The sequence below is a fragment of the Lolium rigidum genome, chromosome 5 (genome assembly GCF_022539505.1).
Source record: "Lolium rigidum isolate FL_2022 chromosome 5, APGP_CSIRO_Lrig_0.1, whole genome shotgun sequence".
NCBI lineage: Eukaryota > Viridiplantae > Streptophyta > Magnoliopsida > Poales > Poaceae > Lolium > Lolium rigidum.
The window spans coordinates 264,744,797-264,772,444 of NC_061512.1; the positions used below are offsets into that span (position 1 = coordinate 264,744,797).

The 27,648-nt window shown below is 45.5% G+C and overlaps 1 protein-coding gene and 1 pseudogene across 1 annotated transcript; one reads left to right on the forward strand and one right to left on the reverse strand.

Annotated features, from left to right (window-relative positions):
• The first annotated feature begins 3,709 nt into the window (after positions 1 to 3,709).
• LOC124657930 lies at positions 3,710 to 9,023 on the forward strand (annotated as a pseudogene).
• A 2,556-nt stretch (positions 9,024 to 11,579) lies between these two features.
• Positions 11,580 to 14,174, reverse strand: LOC124657601 (putative B3 domain-containing protein Os03g0621600). The gene is made up of 5 exons (XM_047196126.1): positions 14,141 to 14,174; positions 13,891 to 14,030; positions 12,354 to 12,714; positions 12,001 to 12,248; positions 11,580 to 11,860 (listed from the first exon to the last, which is right to left on the reverse strand). Exons 1-5 carry the CDS (start codon positions 14,172 to 14,174, stop codon positions 11,612 to 11,614), a joined length of 1,032 nt encoding a protein of 343 aa, XP_047052082.1. The 3' UTR covers positions 11,580 to 11,611.
• Between the last annotated feature and the right edge of the window lie 13,474 nt (positions 14,175 to 27,648).

The following is a 27,648-nucleotide window of genomic DNA, read 5'->3' on the forward strand; positions in this document are numbered from 1 at the left end:
CGGCTAGGACTCTCCATGTAAACCCTAGATCCGTGCGCCTTTATAAGCCGGATCCCGGGAGCCCTAGAGGCACAACCACAACTCATTGTAACAACGCGAAAGCACCCGGATAATTCCAGCACAAGCAAGCAGTAGGCCCCGTCATCGTGCAGGTGTTCCGAAGCTGGGTAACTCGCGTACCACCGTCCCGTGTGCACTCCGCCCTATGGCCCCTACTTCTTCTCCCCCTCGTGAGGATCCCTCCTCCGAGGTACCGTCGATTAGGCAACGACAGGCGCTTCCTCGCGTCGGAAAGGAGAAAAAGCGAGGAAGAGAGAGGGAAGCTGGGAGAAGGAGGGAGCTGGAGATCAATGAATGGACAAGCCATACGATAGTGGCGTGAGCAAAGAGAATACATGGGTCCCCCGTACAACTACTTTAGGTTGGTTGATTTTGTAGAATAGTCGTCTCGCACTTCAAGCCTACATGGAAGGTGTAAAGAGACTACTTGTAGCTGCCTTTTTTGGTTGGTTGATTTTGTAGAATAGTCGTCTCGCACTCCAAGCCTACATGGAAGCCTACTTGTAGCTGCCTCCTTTGTTCATGCTCTAATCAGTCACCGCAATATTGTAACTCTTGGTATAACTTGAGAAATTATTCACTTTTGCTTGACTATAAAGGTGTCATAGGTAAAGTTTCTATTCCCAAATACTCTTCAGCAAAAAGCTCGTCGTTTTTCGCATACATGTTTGTCAGACTGCGCTGTCTATATTTTTTTAGACGGAAGGCTCGAAGTGAGCCCGGTTTTGAATTAACGAAGCCATCAACCGGCTAGGAGTTACACCAAGAGTTACAACACACACGCGCCAAACGCATAACCCAAACCACAACAAAAGACAACACAGAAAAGCAAGCCGAAACGCCAATAGATCCATGAAGAGGGAGCCTTGTCTTTTGTTGCACCGGAGCGAGCGATCACAACCGAGTCCACGCCAACAAACCTCCACCGCACCAAGACTGAAACTCAAGGGGGAACTCAACGACGGGCCGGCCACCTAGCAGAGCTTGAGGAACCAAAGGAGGGAGGGTCTTGCGGCGACGCCTCCAGGAAGGTGAATGGCGCAAGTATGCGTCATCGTCGTCGGCAGAGAAGGACCTGCAGAGTTTTCACCCAGACCCGAGAACCACCACCCATGGAGCTCGGGCTAGGTCCAGACCAAACACACAACATCATCCCCTGGCATTGGGATAGGCACACCGGCAAGAGGTACGACCAGACGTCGACCTAGCAAAGCTCCCCAAGGCGCTAGGAAGGAAATCAGCTACCGCAGCCAACCGTGTAAATGCAGCCAGGCCGATGTTGCGGGAGGGCTGAGACACCAGTGGGAGGTCACACAGTGCTCCACAAGACACTACTAGAGAAGCTTACACGAAGCGAGGCCTCCAAGAGGCGCAGATTGAGGCGGAGGGATGGAGTCCATCATTTCGAACAGGAGAGCCATCATCGGGACGCCTTCAACAAGGTAACGACACCCGCAGGTGACGCCGTCGCCGGCACAGGTCAGAACCATGTTCTGCTTTCGCCGAGGTCCAAACCTAGATAGAAATACCGGACGTCGTCGCGAGGATGTAGAGCGAACAAGGCGGAGATCACCGCCGCGCCTCCAACCTAAGTCACACTATGAGCTAGCCCCAACTCAACTCATCCGCATGAAACACGTGCTAGCTGGCAGAGGTATCGGCCAGACCCAGATCTAGACGTCCAAGACCCTAGATTGGAGGCACGACGAATTCCACCATTCCACTGGCGGAGCTTCGTTAGGGCTAAACCAGGCCATGGCCCGCCCAGCTTTTCTGCTATATTCTGTTTACTCCCTATGCATTCAAAGCCCAGCCCATTAGCAGCTTCCTCTTTATGTTGCCTGTCGCTCAACTCTCCCAGTCAGCTTCTATCGATAGAATTGGGGACGGAGGACGCCTGGCTATTGCTAGATCGAGTTTCACATGAGATAGCACTACCGCACTGCCCCGCAGCCAGGGGGCGGCCACGACCACCAGCCCGCAAGTGACATTGTTACTCAATCAAGACAACACCTCTTTTCTAATTTCCCTGCACATGTACTGTCATTTCTTCCTCAAATTTTGGTTAGCAATTAGATAGCACGGAGGAATTTTTACCGAATTTGATCTTCAATTTCTTAAACTGCAACAATCATGGGAACAAAAAAATCTGAGTAATGGCTAATGTCTAATGTCTAATGAAGTGGTACGGTTAAGAACAAAAAAAAAAGATTTCTATTAGCTTGGCCCGCCCAAGGATCTTTTTCAAGCTCCGCCACTGCACCATTCCCAGCGCGCGAGCACACCTGCACAAGCACGACCACGTTGGTCGGAGGGAGAACAGACTGCAGCCATCGGAGTAGCTGCAGTACTGAGCTGGCCCAAGGAAATCGTCCCAGATAGCTAGCAAGGACGTCGCCCCAGCGACTCCAGAAAGGCAGGACGACACCCCAACGGCGCCCCACCGCCGGAAGCTCAACCGAGCTCCGACAAGCCCGAGCGGGCAGATCGCCAAAACCGGCGCCGCCGGTCCAGTCCGAGCACGGCACTAGCCGCGACGGATGGTGGTCGAGGAGGCCTCTGTGTACAGACACGAGAGAGACCCCAAAACGGCCAGGCCCGACCGGCCCAGATCTAGGCCCGCGGGCCTAGATCGGCCACCGCCACCATGGACGCAGGAGCGTCGGCTGGCGAGGCGCTGGGCACCACCGCCGCGACCGCCCGCCTCGTCGCCAGCCACGGCGAGATCCGCGCCGGCCTGGGCCGGAGCCGGCGCCCTCCAACGTCGCCTGGTCAAGCCCGCCCCGTCGGGCCTCCCAAGCGCACGGGAGAGGAGAAAACCGCCGCCGCTAGCACCGCCCGGGCTTTGCCCTGCGGCTCCCGCCGCGGCGGCGGCGGGGGAAGGAGGGGGAAGGGGGAGAGGGTGGGGAGGCCGGGGCGCCCCGGGCGCCCACGGGGGAGGCGACGGGAGCGGGGTCCTAAACCACAAGAGTATGTTTCCACCAGAAATGACCTCGCTGTCTATATTTCTGCCCTTAATTACCATATACATGTTGATATTAATTTTATATACATTTGGTTATAAGGATTTCGAAACTAATATACGTCGAGGAGGGAGCATGTGCTTGTGCGCTTCATGGGAAAGTAATCTCCACGAAACTAGGACCTAGCTTGCGAGATACTCCCTCGGTATGATTAAATTGACACGAGAGTGCACAGGTACTGACGCCCGCGTCGATTGAACACGTATAGAGGTAGTAGATCGGAAAAATCGATTCGTAACGTGCAGCAAAGAGCTGAATATATAGATCACCTGATCTTCTCTGCGGATTGAGATTCGACCTTGAGGCCTTGACGTGGGATGATATGCGAACTGGTACAACTTTAATCTGCCCTTGGCTCGCAGTCGTAGTAGCAGATTAGCAGAAGTAGGACTATTTGCTTCTTGTTTTTTTTCTTGAGAGAGAAAGAAGCCAGGTGTTATCATTCGTGCAGTAGTCCAGGTTGCAAGTTGCAACACACGCGGCACACGCTCGACGATATACAGCAGAAAATAAAGCTACAAATGGTGCCCTCATGGCCTGTCGCTGCCGGGAAGAAGAAAGGCAGACGTCCGTCTCGCCCAGATCCGTCAACCCCCATTGCGAAACACACCTGCTTTGTGAGCCCAATGGAAGCTAGCATGCGCAGCGGCAGCCCCTCGGCGGCGGCTCTACGAAGCCGGCCACTCTCCATACGCACCAAGCCAAGAAGAGCAGCGCCACCGGCCGCTGCCGGCGCCGACGAGTCGGCAACGGAGGGGGAGCCCCTGAGCCCTACGTCGAGACTCGTGGACAACCTGTATATCGTCGTCACCATCGGCCTGGGCTCGCGTCTGAACCAGCCGGCTTTCAGCGCCGGCATCGCCCGCCTCATTGCCCCCCACCCGCGCTTCAACAGCATTTGTTGGTGCAGCCCGAGGCTGCACCTTCCTCTTCCTCTCTCGCACGAACGAACGGAGGGAGACGATGGAGTGGAGACACAGAGTTTCCCGGCCGGCGCACGAACGCCGCCGTGGGCGCACATACACCCTACTCTTATTTCTCTTCAGCTCACCTTACAAACAAGCAGTACATGAAGTTTTATAGCTACTCAGATGCTGGGAGCACGAACTCCACGCTGCAGCCTGATCCGCATGCGCCGGCCGCGCGCACGACGCCCACGAACGCGTACGACGCGGCTCCAACAGCTAGCAACGGCCCCTACTGCATGCAGCTCTCCACGCATGTAGCTAACTAACAAACTAAACAAATCTAACACACATATGCAAGTCAGGATTAATGCTAACAATGCCTCCCCTAATCTTGACTTGCAACATGCATGCTTCAGTAGACATGGCTCATCCTCGGCCGCTGCCGCCACGAGGAGCATCTCTTCCTCCTTTTCTTGGCTGCAGCGCGCTCCCGTCGTCATCGTCGCCACGGCCGTCACTACGGCCTTCATGCTCGACGCGAACCACGCATCATGCATCGCCTCTGCACGCACCCGGCGGCTTCCCTCAGCGACACACGCCGAGCTCCGTCGACGCCACACGCCGTCGCATCCACCATCTTTTTCCTCGGCGACACACGCCGAGCTCCTTTTCCTCCGGCGACCTACGTCGGTTCGGCGACACACGCCGGACAGCCTCCAGCGACAAACACCAAAGGATGTAGCCGAACTCGAGCACGAACTCGAGCACAACGACGACATACACCTCGGCGCCTCCGCCCGACGTCAACCGCGCGCCTCTACACGCAGCTGCACTCCCCGGCCAGCGCACCCGTCGCGCTCCGACGCGAACGACGCGGCCGTCTCCAGTGCGGCGACGCGGTCACCTGCCCCGCACGCCGATCTTCTTGTCCAGGATCCGCACGCCCTCAGCTCGCGCACCCGATCGCGCTCCAACGCCGATCGACGCGGCCGCTCGAGCTGCTTCACCTCGCCGCACGAACGACTTCACCTACGCGCCACGGCCACGGCCGCCGCCGCCACGTCCGCCGCAGCTTCACCGCACCACGGCCCGAGCACGAGGCTCTGATACCACATGTTGGTGCAGCCCGAGGCTGCACCTTCCTCTTCCTCTCTCGCACGAACGAACGGAGGGAGACGATGGAGTGGAGACACAGAGTTTCCCGGCCGGCGCACGAACGCCGCCGTGGGCGCACATACACCCTACTCTTATTTCTCTTCAGCTCACCTTACAAACAAGCAGTACATGAAGTTTTATAGCTACTCAGATGCTGGGAGCACGAACTCCACGCTGCAGCCTGATCCGCATGCGCCGGCCGCGCGCACGACGCCCACGAACGCGTACGACGCGGCTCCAACAGCTAGCAACGGCCCCTACTGCATGCAGCTCTCCACGCATGTAGCTAACTAACAAACTAAACAAATCTAACACACATATGCAAGTCAGGATTAATGCTAACAGCATTCAGGTTTGCTACAGCATTTGGATTACCCGCTGCGCGCCTTTGGCAGCTTTAGTTTAACCCTTGAGATGGGAATGGGATGAGAGTGCGCGCAGGTGACGGATGGTTCCGAGGACGGCAACCCGCGGTGGGTGCGGGTGAAGGTGAAGGTGGAGGACCACATCGTCGTCCCGGCGCTGGATGCCGCGGCCGTCGCCGCCGACCCAGACCAGGCGTTGGAGGACTACGTGGCGTCGCTGTCCACGCTCCCCATGGCGCGCTCCCGCCCGCTCTGGGAGTTCCACTTGCTCGACTTCCCCACCTCCGAGCCCGAGGTGGCCTCCACCGTGGCCATCCGCATCCACCACTCCCTCGGCGACGGCGCGTCGCTCATGATGCTCCTCCTGGCGTCCGCACGCAGCGCCGCCGACCCGGACAGCCTGCCTGCCATGCCCACCCGCGCGGGCGCCATCTACGCGCGCCGCCCGCGGTCCGCCGGCGGCGCACTGGCGTTCGCCGCCTTGGTCTGGTCCTACGTTGTGCTCGCCTGGAACACCGTGGTGGATCTTTGGTGCTTCGCCGCGATGGTCCTGTTCTCGAGAGGAGAGCCGCACACGGTGTTCAGCCCGGCGGCGGCGGAACACAGCAACAACAGGCGGCGCTTCGTGCACCGGAGCCTTTGCTTTGACGACGTCATCTTCATCAAGAACACCATGAACTGCGTAAGGCTAACTAGCTAGCTTGCTGCCTCTGTGATTCCTTCTTCTAAAGCTAGCTGGAGTACATTATTTCATCAATCGTCTTACTCGTCTGGTGTCCCGGCAGACTGTCAATGACGTGCTAATCGGCGTAACTTCTGCTGCACTATCACGATACTACTTTCGCAATGTAAGTGTGGCCGGTGACTGGTGACTATTCAAAACAAAAGGGTTTATTAATCATACTATACAGTTTTCCCTCGAAGCCCATGCCTTGCGTATTAATATATATGCCTACCGTCAACGTATTAATATATGTCAGGTGACACTAACACAAAGGATATATGCCTACGGTCGGTCATCGCTGTCAATACAAGGCCACTCACTAGCCTAAAAGTAAGTTTTTCCCCCTCTCTATTGTGACATGTAGTATCTGTGTGTAAGAAATATCAAATTCAGGCCATTGTTAATTATTTCGTCCATTTCTATGCTCCCTTTATTTTTATTTACTTCGCTTTCTAGGTTTAGTCAGAGTTGAATTTATAAAGTTTGACTATGGATATTGAAAAAATATCAATATTTTTAATACCAAATGCATTTAATTTTTGAAAATGTAGTTTATAAAGATTTCAATAATATAGGTTTCACATTCTACATGGGGCTATTTTTTTCTAAATATTTGGTTAAATTTGTCAAAGTTTGACTTTGACTAAACCTAGAAAACAAACTAATTGTGAAGGGAGAAATTAATTCTGAAAAAAATTGTAACTATATATCTCCATACTTAAGGGATGATGTTTGGGATAATGGAAACGTGATGTTTGCTCCGTAATTACTTTTACATGGAGTAATACTAACTAATAGATTAACAGTCATGATGTTAACATACCAAATTTCATGACAAACTATGCATGGTTTTATATCCACCTGACTTAACTACATATTATTACATTATTTATTTTGATTTGCCACAGTGAGAGTTGCTACATTGACTACGCGTTTTCTGGAATGCCAAATTCAAGGATATCCCTATTCCATACTAATCTTTTCTTACAACTATGAACAGGTATACGCTGATATGATAGAATCTGGTAAGAATAATGAGGCGGCATGGGGAAATCAAATAGGCTACATCCTTCTCCGATTCCATTTAGCCATGTACGATGACCCACTTGCGTATGTTCGCAAGGCAAAGAAAACCATGGATAGGAAAAAGAACTCACTCGAAGTGGCTTTCACGCATAAGATGTGTGAATTTTTCCGCAACACGTTTGGTCTCAAGGTATATTTGCTCCCTATTTGCTCCAAACACTTCATTTACTTATTATTCATGTTTGTAATTGTGCAACTTAACCGTCTAAGCAGGGAGGCGCTTTCATATTTGGTGGTATGGCTGAAAATACAACCATAGCGTTCTCAAACATGGTTGGACCAACAGAACAGATAGATCTTTACGGGCATCCAGTTGTTTTTATCGCGCCTAGTGTATATGGAGTTCCACAAGTAAGTTACCCACAATCTTGCATCAAAAACTTTTAATGTCAGCACTACCATTTATTTACATCAGTTTTGGAAGCCTTTCTTTACATCACTTCGGAATGTGTACTGTATTTTTGTGTAAAATGTCAGCACTATCATTTATTTGAAAAATAAAAAAGTAGAAACCCAAGACAACAATAACAAACATCCTGCATGGTTGACCACTAGGAGGAACTGGAGTATAAATATTACTGATAAGCAGATTCGAGTTAAGAAGTACTCGAACAAGGTGGTGGAGTTGTACTCTAACACCCATCACCAATAGAGTTTTTAGAAAAAAAATATTGGTAAAAGAAACCCACACAGTACATTAAGGAGAGATGACTAGACCTTATGGTGACATTTAGAATTTGGAAATGATTTTTTTTTGCCTCACTTGAAATGAGCAGAAGTCCGAAAATTCCATTGCCTTTTGAAATTTGTTTCAGAAAAATTAACAAACAAATTGTTTAAATTTTGGTACAAATTTAAAAAGGATAAAATAAACATAACGTATGAATTATGTCAAAGTTTCTTATGTTGAAGTGGTCTATCTATATTTCCATCATAGATCCAAGGTTCCAGTCTAATATATGGTAACTACTTTTACGAAATTTTCGTCCATAGGCTTAAAATGATGAAATTAACAAAACATTATATTGTGGGATTCAAACTTGAGACCTACAGACAAAAAAGAAGGATGAAAATTTAAAAAGATATTGTAGATGTGCTATTTTAGTTTTAGAACTATAAACATAAAGGAGGATGATCTGCCGTCCTGCTAAGTTACCAAATGATGTTTGTTTGATAGGATTCGAGCGTCTTTTATTATGTAATTTTTATAGCGCGTGAATATATAGCTCGCTCTTAAAAAATGACCAAAATTTTGATTCATAAAAGGCATGCCCGCACAACTCATAGCGATTGAGGTAAGCTAAGCTAATCTCAATTGCTTCGGAACAACAAAAGCCAGAGTTCATAGCACAAAAGAATAGAAAAGAATAGAAAATTGGAATAAATATTCAAATTTATTGTGTTACCACTTATATTGTAGCTAATTAACAGGTTTTTCTTTTTCCGCAGCCTGTGATTGTGCACTACCAGAGCTACGATAGAATCATCAAGGTAATTCTGTCGATCAACGATCAAATATTTCCAGATTATCGTGAGCTTCTGGATGACTTCGCTGTGTCGTTCGGAGACATTATGGATGCCGCTTCCAAGCTCTCAACATAATCAACGAACAGTTGCTTCACAACGTTTCTTAAAAGTGAATCTAGGAGCATGTCGCTATATATATGTGCGGTTATCGCGAGTCAACAATAATTCCAGAAACTAAGCCAAGGCTGGACAGCCCCCAGCCTCCCGTACCCCAGCCTCCCAGCCCTAGCCGCCGCCGCCGCCGCCGGTAGCGCCGCCGGGGCAAAGACCCACGGGGCGTGGCGGCGGCGGGGGCCCTTCCTCGTCGACGCATGGTGGACGGCGGCCGGATCTCCCTCCCTCGAGCACGGCGGACGCGCGGATGGGATGGGCGGCGGCGGCATGCGCTGCGCCCCCTTCTCCCGTCGGCTCTCCCCTGGTGGATCGGCCGACGCGGTTGGGATGGGCGGCGGCGGCCTGCCTGCGCCCTCCTCCCGTCGGCTCTCCGCAGCACTCCGGCAGGGGCTGGTGGTGGGCGGCGGCCAGGCCCATGGCCTGCGCAATTTTCCCCCCGCCTCTCGCCGGTGAGTGGAGGCGATCTCGGGCTTCACCCGCGACACGAGGTCGCCCGGGGCAGCAGCCTTGGGTACGACGGTGGAGGTGGCCCTCTTCTTCGCCGGAGAGGGTCGGCCTGCGGTTGGTGGTGGTGGATCTATCGATCTATCACCACGTTCCAGCGGCGAGATGGAGATGCATGAAAGCCGGCGACGGAGTCGCCGGTGGAGGGTTGGAGTGGCCAGCCCAGGATGGTCGCCGACGTGGGGTCCGACCTGAATAAAGGCGGTAGTCCTAGGGTCTCTCTTGCGTGAAGAGGAAGACCTACCGGAGGCCTGGACTCGTGATCTAGCCGGAGTGTTGAGTTCCGGAAGGCTCCGCCGGCGAATGTAACAGTGCTTTTTGCCTGTAGTTTGCTGGATCGGTGGTATTCGGTCGTGCGCACTCATGCTTTTATTCCGACCGATTGGTTCCGGAGGAGCGGCGCGAAGCTCTTTTTCGTGTTGACATCAAGTGACTATGGATCCATGATGAAAGTCGGAAGAAGAGAAGTTCATGAAGGCCGGAGGGAGGACTAGCTAAGGGAGGTTCAAGTCTCCGCTGCTGTTGAGGGACTTGCTTGGTGTTCCGGGCTTCACGGCGAGCGGTATGAAAGTGGGGGCGACAACACATGTGAAGTTCGGAGTCCTACCTTTCGGGGTGAAAACCCAAGGTCCGACCTTAATTGGTTGTGCCTGGCAATGACCTTGTTGGAGGCATTGTTTTGAGAGCGGGGACTATCTTCGGGGTGAAAACCTAAGATTGTTGATCGGGCGACGACGGTGTTAGAGCACCTGTTCCCTTCTTGGAGGCGTCGTTTTTGGAGAGTCCGTATTTCGGGTGTTGTTTTGGCGGTGGATGTATTGCTTGTTGTTAGGCCCGAGATACTTGTAGCGGGACTTTTGTTTCTTAGTTTTCTTTTCCTTTTTTTGGCTGTGTGCATCCGTAGTGCCATTAGGGTGGTGCGTTGTTGCAGAGGCTGGGTGTAATTGGTATCTTTTTGATATTAATATATCCCCTTTATCGAAAAAAGCCAAGGCTGGACATTAATTGATGCCTCCAGAGAAATGATATGAAGTACAATGTTTCCATCTTATGCTTCTGACATGTCGCTATTATCATTTCTTCTGATTTCTTCTGATATGGAGTACTACATTCCATATGTTGCTACACCCGGCTAGGCCCCAGCACCCGTGTTGTAGCCATGTTTGTGGCTCTGGTCTAACTCGTAGGGGTGCCTTTTGTTGTCGAACGCCTCAACATGCTTGTTGCCAGCCTTGCTCGCGGAGTGGCAGTCGACGTGCGAGTCGCAGTTGACGCGCACCTTGGCGGCAGTCTCCTGGCTGACAAACGAGAAGTCGCTGTCATGGCTCCCTGCAGCGTGTTCGTGGCCCACGGCGTCTCGCCGGCGTTATCCTGGACAGCTTGTTCGTGGCAGTCCTTGCTCAGTTTACCATTGCAGAGTCACTTTGCAACTACTACGATGCCATGTAACTATCATAGTGAAAAGAGTTTATTTTCTCACTGAATTTCACTATATTTGTGTTCTAATGAAACTCACCAAACCAAAGAGCATGCACCAGGGCTGGCGACGAGACACTAGAAGGCGGTTCTCTCTCGCCCGGCGACCGCCAGCCGCTGCCCTCCCTTGATCTCTCTCCCTCCGCCGCTGTCGTCGGCACCGACCATGGTGGCGGCGGGCCTCGGGGCCAAAGGTGCTCGGGGGCTGGTCGTGGTGGCGGCTGGGGCGGCGGTTGCGGGAGGCGCGTATGGCGCTCGGGGTGGAGATCCCTGGATGTGCGGCGGCTGCTCTCTCCATGGCCTCTCCGGCGATGAGTGGTGGTGGTGGTTGCGGCTCTAATTCCCGCCTAAACCCGTCGTCGGTTCTTCAGCTGACGGCGTGAGGAGGGGGCAGCAACCTTGCGAGGCGTGGATGGTGTGGTACCGGCGTCCAAGACCGCATGGTGTGGCAGGCCCGATCTGTGATCTGGGTCGCGTGGGTCCTGGATGCTGCGTCAAAGCCCGATCTGTTCAACAAACCCAAATAACCAAAACAAGCTCCCATCTAGTTGTTCAGCAATTTGCTCTCCGATATCACGAGCAGGGTTTCAGAGAGTCAAAGCCACATTACAGAGCCATAGGTAAAGGAGCCACGACAGGATCAAGAGCTATGGCGGCTTCACTTGCGACTCAGCGGACAAGATGGACCGTCATCGTGAGGCTCGTGCTGTCCCTGCTTGACACCTCGAATAGGCAGATGTCTCCCGGCTTCAGCTGGTTGTCCCTGACGAACTCCTTCCAGCCATCGTAAACCCGCCTCTGGTTGCGACACCCAACGCACAACGTGCCGTGCCACTGCTCCTTCTTGCCCTCCAGCTGAAGCACGAGAGGATGTGTCTTGTCCGGGAGACAAGCGGAAGCATACACCATGCCGAACATCTATAAAAAAAATACCCATGTTAGGACAATTGATCAGTTATTGATAAGAGAACCTCATCCACATTTGCAGCTGTAGTAGATTTTTTTTTTTTTTTTGAGCCAAAGCTGTAGTAGATAAGAGAGTGTGTATTTAGCCTCACCAGTTCACCTAGGCTGTGGCCACCGCCATCAATATTTGTAGTGGTCATCTCTTTCACAAAAATAGGAAGTTCAGACCCAATTGCTTGGACTTTCTCCTCAACTTTCTTCTTTACTTGCATCGGTAGAGTTGTGTGGCGGGCTAGAATGTAGGGTCGTTGGAAAGGCTCCCGTAGGTTGCTCGACAAAGGATTAGAACTGACTCCAAGCTTCATAGATTCCTGATTATGCGGCTTGCGAGCTCCATATCCTGAAAACCGTAGCATACTCTCGTAGGGTGAGCATAGAGTGACCAGAATTCCTTTGAAACATGTAACTACAAAAAATAATGCATAGGCAGCAATAACAACATTACCTGATTCTCTCGCGCTTTCTCTCATGATGTCATCATCATCAGAACTGGACAAGTCAGTATTCTGAGATGGGGGTGGACCAACAGTTTGAGAACAAGGTGAACATGAAGACTTCTCATGACCGGATGAATCGAACACATGAACCTTGAATCTAGAATTCCCACGGTACACAAAGAGAATGGAGTCATTTTCTTCTATGTGATTTCCACTCACAAACTCCTTCCATCCATTCCTAAAAACTATATCGCCAAACTCCCCTTTAGCTTGGATAGGATATACGGAGCCATTGGGAGGTTCTAGGTTGACAGGCTCAGACAGAGAGATCATATTTCTAAGACAGCTTCCAAGCCCCTGTTGTATGCGCTGATAAAGGTTAATGAAGAAGATACACATTGGTTAGATTCATGTTTCTAGGCATTGAATTGCATGCTATATGCTGGAAATCCAGACACAATTTAGATGACAAAGGACATGGAAAATAAACGAAACAAAAAATATATGTCAAGAAGCAAACACTTTTTTCTAGTGTCAGCAGGGGTTGCTTTTTTCCCACCTGATGACCTGAATAAGAGCACACTCAGGGTAGTTCACCCAGCAGTGTACTAATTATCTCCATGAGAGCTTCAGACACATTTTTCCTCGGACAATCGCATGTGAATATTAGTAAATAGCAATCACATGATAACACACCAGAAGGCAGCAGTGTACTAATCATCTCCATAAGAGCTTCACTTGCAATCCTGCTTGCAATATTAGTAAATAGTTTTGCATGCATGTACGGAGTGTTTTCCTGCTACCATTTTATATGTTTAGAAACATTTTTTCAAAGGAAAGGTACCCAAAATTGAATTATCTGAGACCAAAAGGTAGTGGAGTCCAGGGTATGTTTTGACGAGGTGTAGTGCAACATACTATAAGGTAGCTCATTGCTGCCAGCATTGTGCACCAATGACTTTCTTGGTGAGATTTGTTAGACATATACGTAACATATGGAGAGATACTTATACCCATACTTTTACATATATGTCTAACGAGATTAACTTCATTCTCCAATTTTATTTGTCGACCAAATTGTGAATAATCAGTCTTGAGCGTCATCTTTCGATATAGTTTTTTTCATAGATTTATCATGGAAATACAAATATTGCGTTAGGAAATTTGTTTGGAATCGTCACTAACGTGGCTAGGGAAGTAATGTCGATACAGTGAAACTGATTTGTGGGGTGAATGTTCTTGCAAAGAAACTGGGATAAATTAACAATTTCGTTGTGGACACACACATAAAAGAGTTGGTTTCAGAGAGGAGGGAACGGAAAAAGCAGAGCAGGAACAGAGCATTGGTCCGGTCCCTCTCTCTTTTTATTCAGCAACGAATGCTCAAATGCTAAGCTTATTACATTAGCTGAGACCCACTCTCCTGAAGCGGCACTCATTTTATAACCCTGAAACCCCCAAAATTCGAGGAGCACCGCCGGCCGGGCGGCCGGAAGAACCGGTGGCTGAGAAGAAATCGTGGGAATCAATGCGGGTAAGGCTCACCAAGTTGTCTCTGAAATCGTCGGTAGCCACGATGAAGAACCGCTTGGTAGCATACAAGTACCGCCGCTGCGTCGCGCAATCCTCGCAAGCTCCGTCCTCGTCCATCTCGCGGCCGTCTCCTTCTCCGCAGCAGACGCAGACTGATGGTCGTCAAGGCGACCAAAAATGGCGGCCAGTCAGAAACTCAGAAATCAAGAAATGGAGGCGCCCGTACATGGCAGAGAACCAAGGCGATCTAGGTCGCGGTTACCTGGGTGGTTAAAGCCGCCCATGTCAATGTCCATCGATCGTCGCCGCGCTGGTGCCCCAGTCCGTCGTCGCCGCCGCCTGCGTCGCCGTGGCCGTGGAGAGTGTCAGTGGAGCGGAGTAGCCTGTGTACCCAACGTGGTTTCTTTGATGGTTTTGGGGAAGGTGGTGAGTAAAGTTTCACGACCAGTAAAACAGCTGACACTACACTCTCATCAATTATTTACCTACCGTGTGGGAGAGTGAGAGGGGGAGGGAGGGCAAAAACTTTGAAAGATATGCAACTAAAAATATAGAGTAAATAACACCGCAGGTCACAAAACTACCGTGTAGAGATGTAAACGAAGCGGGGATTTCCGCAGTGAATCCACATCCATTTTTAAAGATATGGTAAGTTATTTTAGGTATCCGTCGGATATAAATGCGAACAGGGGATAGTGATATATGTGTGGATATGGTAGATGATATGGTATCGGCAAAATCCGACGGATGTAGATTATCCGGTATTTTTTTTGCAGATTACCATAGGGGCTTAATTAGGATAATTCGATTTTACTACAAAATATTTTGATGTAAGTTCGTATAGGCAGCCCGATGAACCTCCAAAAAAATTACTATCTGTGCAATGCAATCGGACATCGCATCACTAGTTCTTTCTCACTCCATGGTGATATATGTGGTCGTTCTTGTGCATATTTTTTTTGAAAAAGAACGTTTGATTACTTCAGAGTTTGACATAATATACTCGTCCTCTGCATAACTAGGATGCACACAGCCGTTCGCGGATACAACCGAACATAAAAGGTTCAACTAAAAGTATAGCTCTCATACAAAGGTGAGCAAATCATGGTGGAGGAGCCGCTATCCTTAGACTATGCAGCCACCCATGTTGGATAATAAACTCCTTGGCCGAATTCTCCAATCGTGTAGACACCTCCATAAAGAGGTCGCGGTCCTCCAAGCACTGAAGCGGCGACCATAAACGGAGCATAGCCGTAGATCGGTAAATTACCTGCATAAGAAATGAATTCTTATCATTAAAAACCTTGTCATTTCTACATAGCCAGAGCGACCATATAACGGCTAATGCTCCCACCCTGATAAGACTCCTAAACCTAACTTCTACCCCATTTAGCCAGGTGCCGAAAATATTCACAACACTACGGGTAGAGTATAAGCTAGATCATATCTGAATGATTGACCACATAGCTTTGGCAAACCAGTGGAAAAAAAGATGTTTAATTGTCTCGTCATCATGACAGAAAACACATCTGCTACATCCATGCCAGTTTCTTTTTGCAAGGTTATCTTTAGTGAGAATAATACCACGGTGTAGGTACCAAGCAAAGACCTTCGTATTTAGTGGTATCCTCAGTTTCCAAATATTTTTATTATTATAAACCTGTTGAATAGGTTGAATTAACGCTTCACACATGGATCTTACTATGAAATTACCATTTTTGGTAAGTTCCCAACGGAATAAATCTTTCCCTTGGACCGATTGGATTGAAGCTAATCTCTGTAGTAATTCATTCCAGTTGGTTAAGCGAGGACCGACTACATTACATCTGAAAGTCATAGATGGTGGAGAGGTTTCCATCACACTTTGAAGGGTTACATCCTTATGACGTGCGATCCTATATAAAGCTGGGTACTGTTCCCAGAGCATAGTTATCCCCAACCACTTATCCTCCCAGAAACGAATTTCCGACCCATCCCAAATGGAGAAGGACCCGTGTGGAATGAAGTGCTTCTTAGTAGCCATAATGCTAGCCCAAAAATGTGAATCTCCGGGTTTCCAAGAAACCTGAGACAACGCTTTCGAGACTACATACTTCCTCTTCAACAAGTTTTGCCATACTCCGTCCTCGGTTAAGAACCTAGCCAGCCATTTGCCTAGTAGGGCCTGGTTCTTAAGATCTAGATCATGGATACCAAGTCCACCTTGATATTTGGGACGGCATACAACAATCCACTTTGTCAACCGATATTTTTTCTTCTCACTATCTTCTTGCCAGAAAAATCTTGATCGGAGGTAATTCAATCTATGAAGAATTCCTTTTGGTAACTGGAAAAATGATATCATATATAGTACCATATTTGTGAGTACCGAATTAATTAGTACCAATATTCCACCAAGAGATAGTAATTTTCCTTTCCAACTACTCATTATTTTCTGCAACCTTTTCTCGACCATTTTCCATTCGGCTAGATTAAGTCTCCGATGATGAATCTGAATACCTAGGTAGCTAATTGGAAAAGAGCCTAAACCGCAACCGAATAATTCGGCATATTGGTCGGCCTCGTCTTGGGCATCACCGAAACAAAAGAATTCACTCTTATGGAAGTTAATCTTTAGACCAGATAATTGCTCGAAAGCTGAGAGGATTAATTTTAGATTTCTTGCCTTATCCAAGTCGTGATCCATAAAAAGAATTGTATCATCGGCATACTGCAGAATAGACAGTCCCCCATCAACCAGGTGGGGCACCACTCCTTCAATCTGGCCATCTTCCTTGGCACGCTCAATTAAAATAGCAAGCATATTCGCTACAATGTTAAATAACATTGGAGACAGCGGATCTCCTTGCCGTAACCCCTTATTTGTTTGGAAGTATTTGCCAACATCATCATTGACTTTAATGGCGACACTTCCACCAGAGATGAAGTTATTAATTAGAGCGCGCCATTCCGGAGAAAAACCTTTCATCCGAAGTGTTTGTTGTAGGAAAGACCATTTGACTTTATCATAAGCCTTTTCAAAGTCGATTTTAAGGATAACCCCACTCAACTTTTTGCGGTGCATCTCATGTATCGTCTCATGCAACGTCGGGATGATGACCCACAAGTATAAGGGGTGTATCGTAGTACTTTCGATAAATAAGAGTGTCGAACCCAACGAGGAGCAGAAGGTGTTGACAAGCAGTTTCTATGAAGGATTCATTGTAAATGCTCACAGACAAGTATTCAGGGGGTTTTGATATAGCAGATGAATAAAGTACAAGTAAGTAAAATGCGAGAGTAATAATTGCAGCGAGTGGCCCAATCCTTTTTAGCACAAAGGACAAGCCGGTTTGTTTACTTATAATGACCAAACGTTCTTGAGGACACACGGGAATTTAGTCTAGTGCTTTCGCTTCATATAGCTGATTAATCTTCATTGTTTTGATAAGTGTTGTGTGGGTGAACCTATGCTAATGCACCGCCCTTCCTAGGACTAATACATACTTGTGATTATACCCCTTGCAAGCATCCGCAAATACAAGAAAGTAATTAAGATAAATCTAACCACAGCCTTAAACTCTGAGATCCTGCTATCCCTCCTGCATCGATATACCAACGGGGGTTCATGTTTCTGTTACTCCGGCAACCCCGCAATTCCCCTAGGACCATAAAGGTGAAGTATCATGTAGTCGACGTTCACATGACACCACTAGAAGAATAACACCACAACATAAATATCATAACATTGAATATTACCCAACATAATTCACTACTAACATTTAGACTTTACCCATGTCCTCAAGAACTAAACGAACTACTCACGAGACATCATATGGAACATGATCAGAGGTGATATGATGATGAATAACAATCTGAATATAAACCTTGGTTCAATGGTTTCACTCAATAGCATCAATAACAAGTAGTAATCAATACCGGGAGAGTTTCCCCTACCAAACAATCAAGATTCAACCCTAGATGTTACAGCGGTGACGAGGTGCAGCGGTGGAGATGGCGGTGATGATGATGGAGATGATGGTGATGATGATCCCAATGATGTGCAGCTCGATGACGGTGACGATGGCGTCGATTTCCCCCTCCGGGAGGGAATTTCCCGGCGGATTTCAGCCTGCCGGAGAGCTCTTTCTCTCTGGTGTTTTCCGCCCCGCGAGGCGGGCTGTGACTCTTCGCGATTATCCTCCGGAGCTTAGGTTTTCGGGACGAAGAAGTACGCGAAGGAGAGGAGGCCAGAGGAGGCTGTGGGCCCCCTCCCCACAAGGCGGCGCGGCCAGGCCTGGGCCCGCGCCGGCCTATGGGGGGGCCATGGCGGCCCTCCTCGGCTCCTCCTTTTGGATCTCTCCGTCTTCTGGAAAAATAAGATTTTCTGTGTAATTTCCGTCAATTGTTGATCTTCCGAAATATTGCATTCGACGGTGCTTTTTCCAGCGAGAATCCGACTCCGGTGCGCCATTCTCCAATAATCATGAAACATGCAAAATAGATGAAATAACATAAGTATCATCTCTAAATATGAAATATATCAATGAATAACGAGTATTATGATATAAAATAGTGATGCAAAATGGACGTATCAACTCCCCCAAGCTTAGACTTCGCTTGTCCCCAAGCGAAACTGAACTCAGTAAACAAGACCACATGGTTATGGAGTGAAGAGTCGATAAATAAAATACGGACAAGAAGCATCATATTAATTCACACAAGACATTCTAGTGAACAATTTCCCAATATGATTCAACTTGAAACAAGTAAAAGGAAATCACAAATAAAGGTACATAGGAAATCATAATTGGTGATGGCAAACTTCGTTCTTGGTCAGAGAACAGTTAACAGATTGTACTTATCTATTGAGCAGCGCTCTTATATTAAAGCTTATAACAAAACTTGCATACTCAATCATAATAATCTCCTCATAATCATTGATAACCTTCAAAGCTATATTCATTCGGATAAAACTTGTACTAAACAAGGAAGAATAAAAGACATGGTTAAGTAGATCACAGTATAAATGGTTTAATCACAACAACTCAATTGCTTGCTTAAGATAGTGGGAAATAGATTTACTGACTCAACGTAAAGTAAAAGATAGGCCCTTCGCAGAGGGAAGCAGGGATTAAATCATGTGCTAGAGCTTTTTAAGTTTTGAAATCATATAGATAGCATAAATGTAAAGTTTTGAGAGGTGTTTGTTGTTGTCAACGAATGGTAGTGGGTACTCTAACCCCCTTGCCAAACAGACTTCCAAAGAGCGGCTCCCATGAAGGACGTTATCTCTACCAGCAAGGTAGATCATCCCTCTCTTCTCTTTTGTTTACACATGTACTTTAGTTTATTTAAGGATGACACTCCTCCCAACCTTTGCTTTCTCAAGCCATGGCTAACCGAATCCTCGGGTGCCTTTCAACATTTCACATACCATGGAGGAGTGTCTATTGCAAAATTAAGTTGCTTACTGATGAATCAGGGCAAAACATGTGAAGAGAATTATTAATGAAAGTTGATTAATTGGGGCTGGGAACCCCGTTGCCAGCTCTTTTTGCAAAATTATAGGATAAGTGGATGAAGCCACTAGTCCATTAGTGAAAGTTGCTCAACAAGATTGAAAGATAAAACACCACATACTTCCTCATGAGCTATAAAACATTGACACAAATAAGAGGTAATAACTTTTGAATTGTTTAAAGGTAGCACATGAAGTATTTACTTGGAATGGCAGGGAAATACCACATAGTAGGTAGTTATGGTAGACACCGATGGCATAGGTTTGGTTTAAGGGTTTGGATGCATGAGAAGTATTCCCTCTCAGTACGGGTCTTTGGCTAGCAAGGTTGATTAGCAAGCATAAGAGTTGAGGCAAACAAACAAATATACATGTGATAGAAACAATCATGCATCTTCCTTATAAGCACAAACAGTTTTAACTTCAGAATACTAACAAGGAAGATAATAACATATCTACATGTACTCCCTCTTTTCTACTTAAACTCAAAGTGTTGTTGCTATTCACCAATGCTAAGTTTGCCAAAACCAAATAGATTTACTCAATGCTCCCAAGGTGATACCAATACTAACAACAAGATCAATCATATAATAGAGATTGCAAACTAAAATAAGATGTGCAATATGTAAATGATAAGACTTCTCATTAATATTCCATAACGATAACTCACACCAAGGGATACATAGATAACCAACTAAAGAGAGATACTTCCATACCGCAACACATCTTATATGATAACTTCCCTACTCATGATATGACACTACTTGATAGTAAAAAGATAAAAGATAGTGATGATGTGATACCGCGGCACCCCCCCAAGATTGGAATAAACCAAGGGGGTGCCAATACCGATGATGAATTACTCCTTCGGCGGCGATAGTGGTAGCCCGTTCCTGTGATTCTTAAAGATCTCCTTCAGCTTCAGCTTCTCAGTTTGGCAATTCTGCACTAAGACTCGAAGAGATTCATTGTTATCCAAAGATGGCGGTGGTGGCCTTGTGATGGGAATTGAGTGATACTCCAGCATTCTGCGAAGTCGGTTGTTCTCCTCCTGAAGTATCTCCACTTCCCTTCTCAGAGCACGGTATTGATCAAAAAACTCATCGGTAACCCGTAGTGCTTCCTCCACAGCAGGGAAAGAGCCGAGGCTAAGAGCAGGTGGTAAAGGTCCCTGCAAGTTATGAGAAAAAGAACGTCCAGTGTTAACCGATCCCACCAAGATTGGCTTACTCCCCACAGTTTGCCGCTTTCTTTTTGTTGATGACATCTCCTTTACTTCCTCCTTGAATTCTTCTTTCAACTCGAGATTCTGAATATCTTCCTCCAAAGGCTCCTTGTCCTTGTTGTTGGAGACCATGGTGCTTCTAGATCAAAAACAGATCCTGGCAGAAAACAGCTCGAAACAAAACGCGACGAGAAAACGATATACGGACCTCCAGGGGTCCGGGGGATTATATAACAGAAATTTTCATGTCAGAAGGAAAGTACCAGGTCGAACCAGAGTCGGAGGGGGACAACGAGGGACTCTCCTCATAGGGCGGCGCGGCCAGGCTGGGGCCCACGCTGGCCTATGAGGGCACGCCCTCGTGCGTCTCCTCCACTCCGTTTCGATCTCGTAATTTTTCATATTTTCCAAAAGTAGCAAAAACATTGTTCGGAAAGTTAAACGCGGACTTTTTATTACCAGTACTGTTACCTATTCAAAGTCGAACTCTGCAGAACTATCAACTTGACCTTTGATGAAAGCTTCCGGAGTTACCACTCGAATAACATCAACATCTTCATTATAAGAATCACCAGAGATATAATGCTTGAGTCTTTGTCCATTCACCACTTGTGTGGCATTACCTTGCAGAGAACTAATTTTAATTTCCCCTGAACGATACACCTCATCAATGACATATGGTCCTTCCCATTTTGAGAGTAATTTCCCTGCAAAAAATCTGAGACGAGACCGATACAATATGACTTTATCCCCAACATTAAATTCTCTTTTGATAATTCTTCTATCATGCCATTTCTTAACTTTCTCTTTAAAGAGTTTAGCATTTTCATATGCTTCACTTCTCCATTCATCCAGAGAGCTCAATTGTAGCAATCTCTTCTTACCGGCAAGTTTAGGATCTTTATTTAGTTCTCTTACTGACCCGATAAGCTTTGTGCTCTAGTTCTAAAGGTAAATGACAAGCTTTCCCATAAACCATTTTATACGGTGACATACCCATAGGATTTTTATAAGCGGTTCTATAAGCCCATAGTGCTTCCTTCAATTTAATAGCCCAGTTCTTTCTAGATTTATTAACAGTCTTTTGCAAGATAGATTTAATCTCTCTATTCGATAATTCTACTTGCCCACTAGTTTGAGGATGATAAGCGGAAGCAATTCTATAATTAATACCATATTTAGCAAGAGTTTTTCTAAAACCACCATGAATAAAATGAGAACCTCCATCAGTACGTCATAAGATATCTAGGAACTCCAAATCTAGGAAAAATAATATCTAAAAGCATTCTTAAAGAGGTCTCACCATCAGCGCTTTTTGTGGGTATGGCTTCCACCCATTTAGTAACATAATCAACAGCAACAAGTATATGAGTGTTACCTTCTGAAGAAGGGAAAGGACCCATGAAGTCAAATCCCCAATAATCGAATTGTTCAATAACAAGAGTATAATTCATAGGCATTTCATTGCGTCTGGAGATATTGCCAACCCTTTGACATTCATCACAAGATAAAATAAACTTTCTTGCATCTTTGAAGAGAGATGGTCAATAGAAACCTGATTGTAGAACCTTTTGCGCGGTTCTATCTCCGGCGTGATGTCCTCCATAAACACTACCATGACACTTACTCAATATCTCTTGTTGTTCATATTCGGGAACACATCTTTGCAGAATACCATCCACTCCTTCTTTATATAAGTGTGGGTCATCCCAAAAATAATGCCTCAAGTCATAAAAGAATTTCCTCCTTTCTTTGGGCTGAAAAGGTTGGAGGCAAGTACTTGGATACAATAAAGTTAGCATAATCAGCGTACCAAGGACTATCACGCGAGCTCACCTTTATTACAGCCAATTGTTCATTTGGAAAACTATCATTAACATGAACAGGATCATAAGTAATATTTTCCAATCTAGATAAATTATCGACAACGGGATTATCGACACCTTTCCTATCTATAATATGTAAATCAAATTCTTGCAAAAGAAGCACCCATCTAATAAGCCTTGGCTTAGCATCTTTCTTTTCCATAAGGTATCTAATTGCAGCATGATCAGTATGAATCGTAACTTTTGAATCAACAATATAGGATCTAAATTTGTCACAAGCAAAGACTACGACTAATAATTCTTTTTCGAGTTGTAGCATAATTTCTTTGAGCAGCATCAAGAGTTTTGCTAGCATAATGAATAACATTCAATTTTTTATCTACTCGTTGTCCAAGAACATTGCCTACTGACAAAATCACTAGCATCACACATAATTTCAAAAGGTAAATTCCAATCGGGAGGTTCAACTACGGGAGCAGCTTGTTAAGGCTTTCTTTAGAGTTTTAAAAGCTTCCTTACAATCATCATCAAAAACAAAAGGTACATCTTTTTGAAGAAGATTAGTAAGAGGTTTTGAAATCTTGGAGAAATCTTTAATAAATCTCCTATAAACCCAGCATGACCAAGAACACTACGAATACCTTTAACATCCCTAGGACAGGGCATCTTCTCAATTGCTTCAACTTTAGCTCTATCAACTTCAATACCTCTCTCGGAAATTTTATGTCCCAATACAATTCCTTCATTAACCATAAAGTGGCATTTCTCCCAATTAAGAACAAGGTTAGTTTCTTCACATCTCCGCAAAACTTTATCAAGGTTTCGCAAGCAATTATCAAAAGAATTCCCATAGACAGAAAAATCATCCATGAATACCTCTACAATATTCTCACAAAAGCCATAAAAAATAGCAGACATGCATCTTTGAAAAGTAGCAGGAGCATTACATAAACCAAAAGGCATACGCCTATAAGCATAAGTTCCATAGGGACAAGTGAAAGTAGTTTTCTCTTGATCTTTAGTTTTAACAGCAATTTGTGAAAACCCAGAATAACCATCAAAAAAGCAAAAAATGAGTATTTTTAGACAACCTTTCGAACATTTGATCAATAAAGGGTAAATGGTAATGATCTTTCTTAGTAACTTTATTAACTTTTTGATAATCAATGCACATTCTATACCCTACAACTACTCTTTGAGGGATGAGCTCATCATTATCATTAGGCACAACAGTCATTCCTGCTTTCTTAGGAACACAATGCACAGGACTAACCCATCTACTATCAGCAATAGGATATATAATATCAGCTTCAAGAAGTTTTAATACCTCATTCCTTACCACATCCTTCATCTTAGGAATTAGACGACGCTGATGTTCAACAACATGCTTTGCATCATCTTCCATATTGATAGCATGTTGGCAAATAGAGGGAGAAATCCCCTTCAAGTCATCAAGAGTATAGCCAATAGCTCCTCGGTGTTTCTTCAATATTTCTAATAACCTTTCTTCCTCAAAATCTGAAAGCTTAGAACTAATAATAACAGGATATATTTTCTTATCATCAATATGAGCATACTTAAGATTATCAGGCAACGGTTTTAAATCAAAAACAGGGTCTTCCTTTGGTGGTGGTGTTGTACCTAAATCTTCAACCGGCAAGTCATGTTTAAGAATAGGTTGACGAAGGAAAATTTCATCAAGCTCATTCCTTTCTTCCCTAAAGACTTCACTCTCACTATCCTCCAAATGTTGCTTCAAAGGATTATTAGGAGCAAGAGCAATAGACGCACATTGTTCAACTCTAAAATCATTATTAGGCAAATCAGCATTATAAGGAGTTTTGGCAAATTTAGAGAAATTAAACTCATAAGATTCACCAGCAAATTTAGTCACAATTTTTTCCTTCTTGCAATCTATAACAGCTCCACAAGTATTTAGAAAAGGTCTACCAAAAATAATAGGACAAGACTTACTAGCAATGAGAACCAAGTACCAAAACGTCGACGGGATATTTAATCTTACCACATAGAACTTCCACATCTCGAACAATACCAATAGGAGAGATAGTTTCTCTATTAGCTAGCCGAATAACCACATCAATATCTTCAAGTTCACAAGAACCAATTTCATGCATGATCTCCGTATAAAGCTCATAAGGAATGGCACTAATACTTGCACCAATGTCACATAAACCATAATAACAATGATCACCAATTCTAACAGAGAGCATAGGAACACTAGCTTTCCTAGACTTATTAGGATGCGAAACAATGTTAGAAGCATCTTCATAGAAAATAATATGACCATCTTCTACATTTTCAGTCACAAGATCTTTAACTATTGCAATAGCAGGTTCAACTTTTATTTGTTCTTCAGGTTCTATAGGTTTCTTTGCACTTTTATTAACCGCACTAGTTATAACAGAGTACTCCTTCATTTTAGCAGGGAAAGGAGTTTTTTCAATATAAGCTTCAGGAAGAATATGATCATCAGTTTCAATTATAGCACATTTATTTATAGATGGATCAATTTTATCTTTATACGGTTCATGATACTTATCAAAATTCTTCTTAGGCAATTCAAAGTGAGAGGTAAAAGCTTTATAAAAATTTGCAACGATTTGAGAATCAAGACCATAAGTAGCACTCATATTACGAAATTTATCAGTATCCATAAAAACTTCAATGCATTTATAATCATAGTTTATACCTGAATCTCTATCTTTGTCGTTCTCCCATCCTTCGAGTATTCTCCCGGATCCGATCAAGAAGGTCCCTTTTAAACTCTTCTTTGTTGCGTGTAAATGATCCAGAACAAGAAGTATCCAGCAAAGTATTATCTTGAAAAGACAGTCTTGCATAGAAATTATCAATAATAATATTACCAGGAAGCTCATGAATGGGACATTTGAACATTAAATACTTCAATCTCCCCCATGCTTGGGCAATACTCTCTCCATTATGAGGCCAGAAATTATATATGCGGTTCCGATCTTTGTGAATTTCACTTGGAGGATAGAATTTAGAATAAAATAAAGGCACAATGTCCTCCCAATCAAGAGAATCCCTATTCTTCAGCAATTTATACCAATGCGCTGCTTTACCGGACAGCGATATAGAGAATAGTTTCTTCCTAACTTCATCCATAGCAATACCTGCACATTTGAATAACCCGCATAATTCATGTAAAAACAGTAAATGATCTCCAGGATGGACAGTTTCATCCCCTTCATAGCGGTTATCCACAACACGTTCAATAATTTTCATAGGTATTTTGTATGGAACCTCTTTCTCGCCTGGCGCCTCATCCACTACCTTTGCAGTAGTAGTAGATTTTCCAAAGAGGAATTCAAGAGAAGACCTCTCCATAATGAATTATAACAAGACAGAGAAATAAAATCAGCACGTACGATAAAGGTTTCCCTTACCAATTCCACTTACCAATAGCGTTTCACTCCCCGACAACGGCGCCGGAAAATAGTCTTGATGACCCACAAGTATAGGGGTGTATCGTAGTACTTTCGATAAATAAGAGTGTCGAACCCAAGGAGGAGCAGAAGGAGTTGACAAGCGGTTTCGATGAAGGATTCACTGTAAATGCTCACTGAGACAAGTATTCGGGGGTTTTGATATAGCGAGATGAATAAAGTACAAGTAAGTAAAATGCGAGAGTAATAATTGCAGCGAGTGGCCCAATCCTTTTTAACACAAAGGACAAGTCGGTTTGTTTACTTATAATGACCAAACGTTCTTGAGGACACACGGGAATTTAGTCTAGTGCTTTCGCTTCATATAGCTGATTAATCTTCATTGTTTTGATAAGTGTTGTGTGGGTGAACCTATGCTAATACACCGCCCTTCCTAGGGCTAATACATACTTGTGATTATACCCCTTGCAAGCATCCGCAAATACAAGAAAGTAATTAAGATAAATCTAACCCACGAGCCTTAAACTCGAGATCCCGCTATCCCTCCCGCATCGATATACCAACGGGGGTTCAGGTTTCTGTCACTCTGGCAACCCCGCAATTAGCAAACGAATACAAGATGTATTCCCCTAGGCCCATAAAGGTGAAGTATCATGTAGTCGACGTTCACATGACACCACTAGAAGAATAACACCACAACTTAAATATCATAACATTGAATATTACCCAACATAATTCACTACTAACATTTAGACTTCACCCATGTCCTCAAGAACTAAACGAACTACTCACGAGACATCATATGGAACATGATCAGAGGTGATATGATGATGAATAACAATCTGAACATAAACCTTGGTTCAATGGTTTCACTCAATAGCATCAATAACAAGTAGTAATCAATACCGGGAGAGTTTCCCCTACCAAACAATCAAGATTCAACCCTAGATGTTATAGCGGTGACGAGGTGCAGCGGTGGAGATAGCGGTGATGATGATGGAGATGATGGTGATGATGATCCCAATGATGTCCAGCTCGATGACGGTGACGATGGCGTCGATTTGCCCCTCCGGGAGGGAATTTCCCCGGCGGATTTCAGCCTGCCAGAGAGCTCTTTTCTCTCGGGTGTTTTCCGTCCCGCAGAGGCGGCTGTGAATCTTCGCGATTATCCTCTGGAGCTTAGGTTTTCGGGACGAAGAAGTACGCGAAGGAGAGGAGGCCAGAGGGGGCTGTGGACCCCCTCCCCACAAGGCGGCGTGGCCAGGCCTGGGCCCGCGCCGGCCTATGGGGGGGCCATGGCGGCCCTCCTCGGCTCCTCCTTTTGGCTCTCTCCGTCTTCTGGAAAAATAAGATTTTCTGTGTAATTTCTGTCAATTGTTGATCTTCCGAAATATTGCATTCTGACGGTGCTTTTTCCAGCAGAATCCTGACTCCGGTGCGCCATTCTCGAATAATCATGAAACATGCAAAATAGATGAAATAACATAAGTATCATCTCTAAATATGAAATATATCAATGGATAACAGTAAATTATGATATAAAATAGTGATGCAAAATGGACGTATCACACGACACCATCCAAGATGTATCGACCTTGCATGAACGATGTTTGAGTAGGACGCACTACTTAATCGGCTACAAAATTAAGTCTAATAGTAGCAACCTTTGTTAAAAAATTAAAGCAGACATTGAGTAGACAAATCGGTCTGAATTGCTGGATATGATCCCCAAAGTTAATTCAAAAGAGATCTAATTTCCCATCATGAAGCTCTTGAAACAACTCTAGGAGG

What these genes read in the sequence shown, in the direction of transcription:
- LOC124657601 (XM_047196126.1), bottom strand. Translation starts at nt 14,174, where the DNA reads ATGGACATTGACATGGGCGGCTTTAACCACCCAG. An exon ending in ACGATTTCAGAGACAACTTG is followed by an intron (nt 12,715 to 13,890) that starts GTGAGCCTTACC and finishes AACCTTTATCAG; the next exon opens with CGCATACAACAGGGGCTTGG. An exon ending in AGAAAGCGCGAGAGAATCAG is followed by an intron (nt 12,249 to 12,353) that starts GTAATGTTGTTA and finishes TACGGTTTTCAG; the next exon opens with GATATGGAGCTCGCAAGCCG.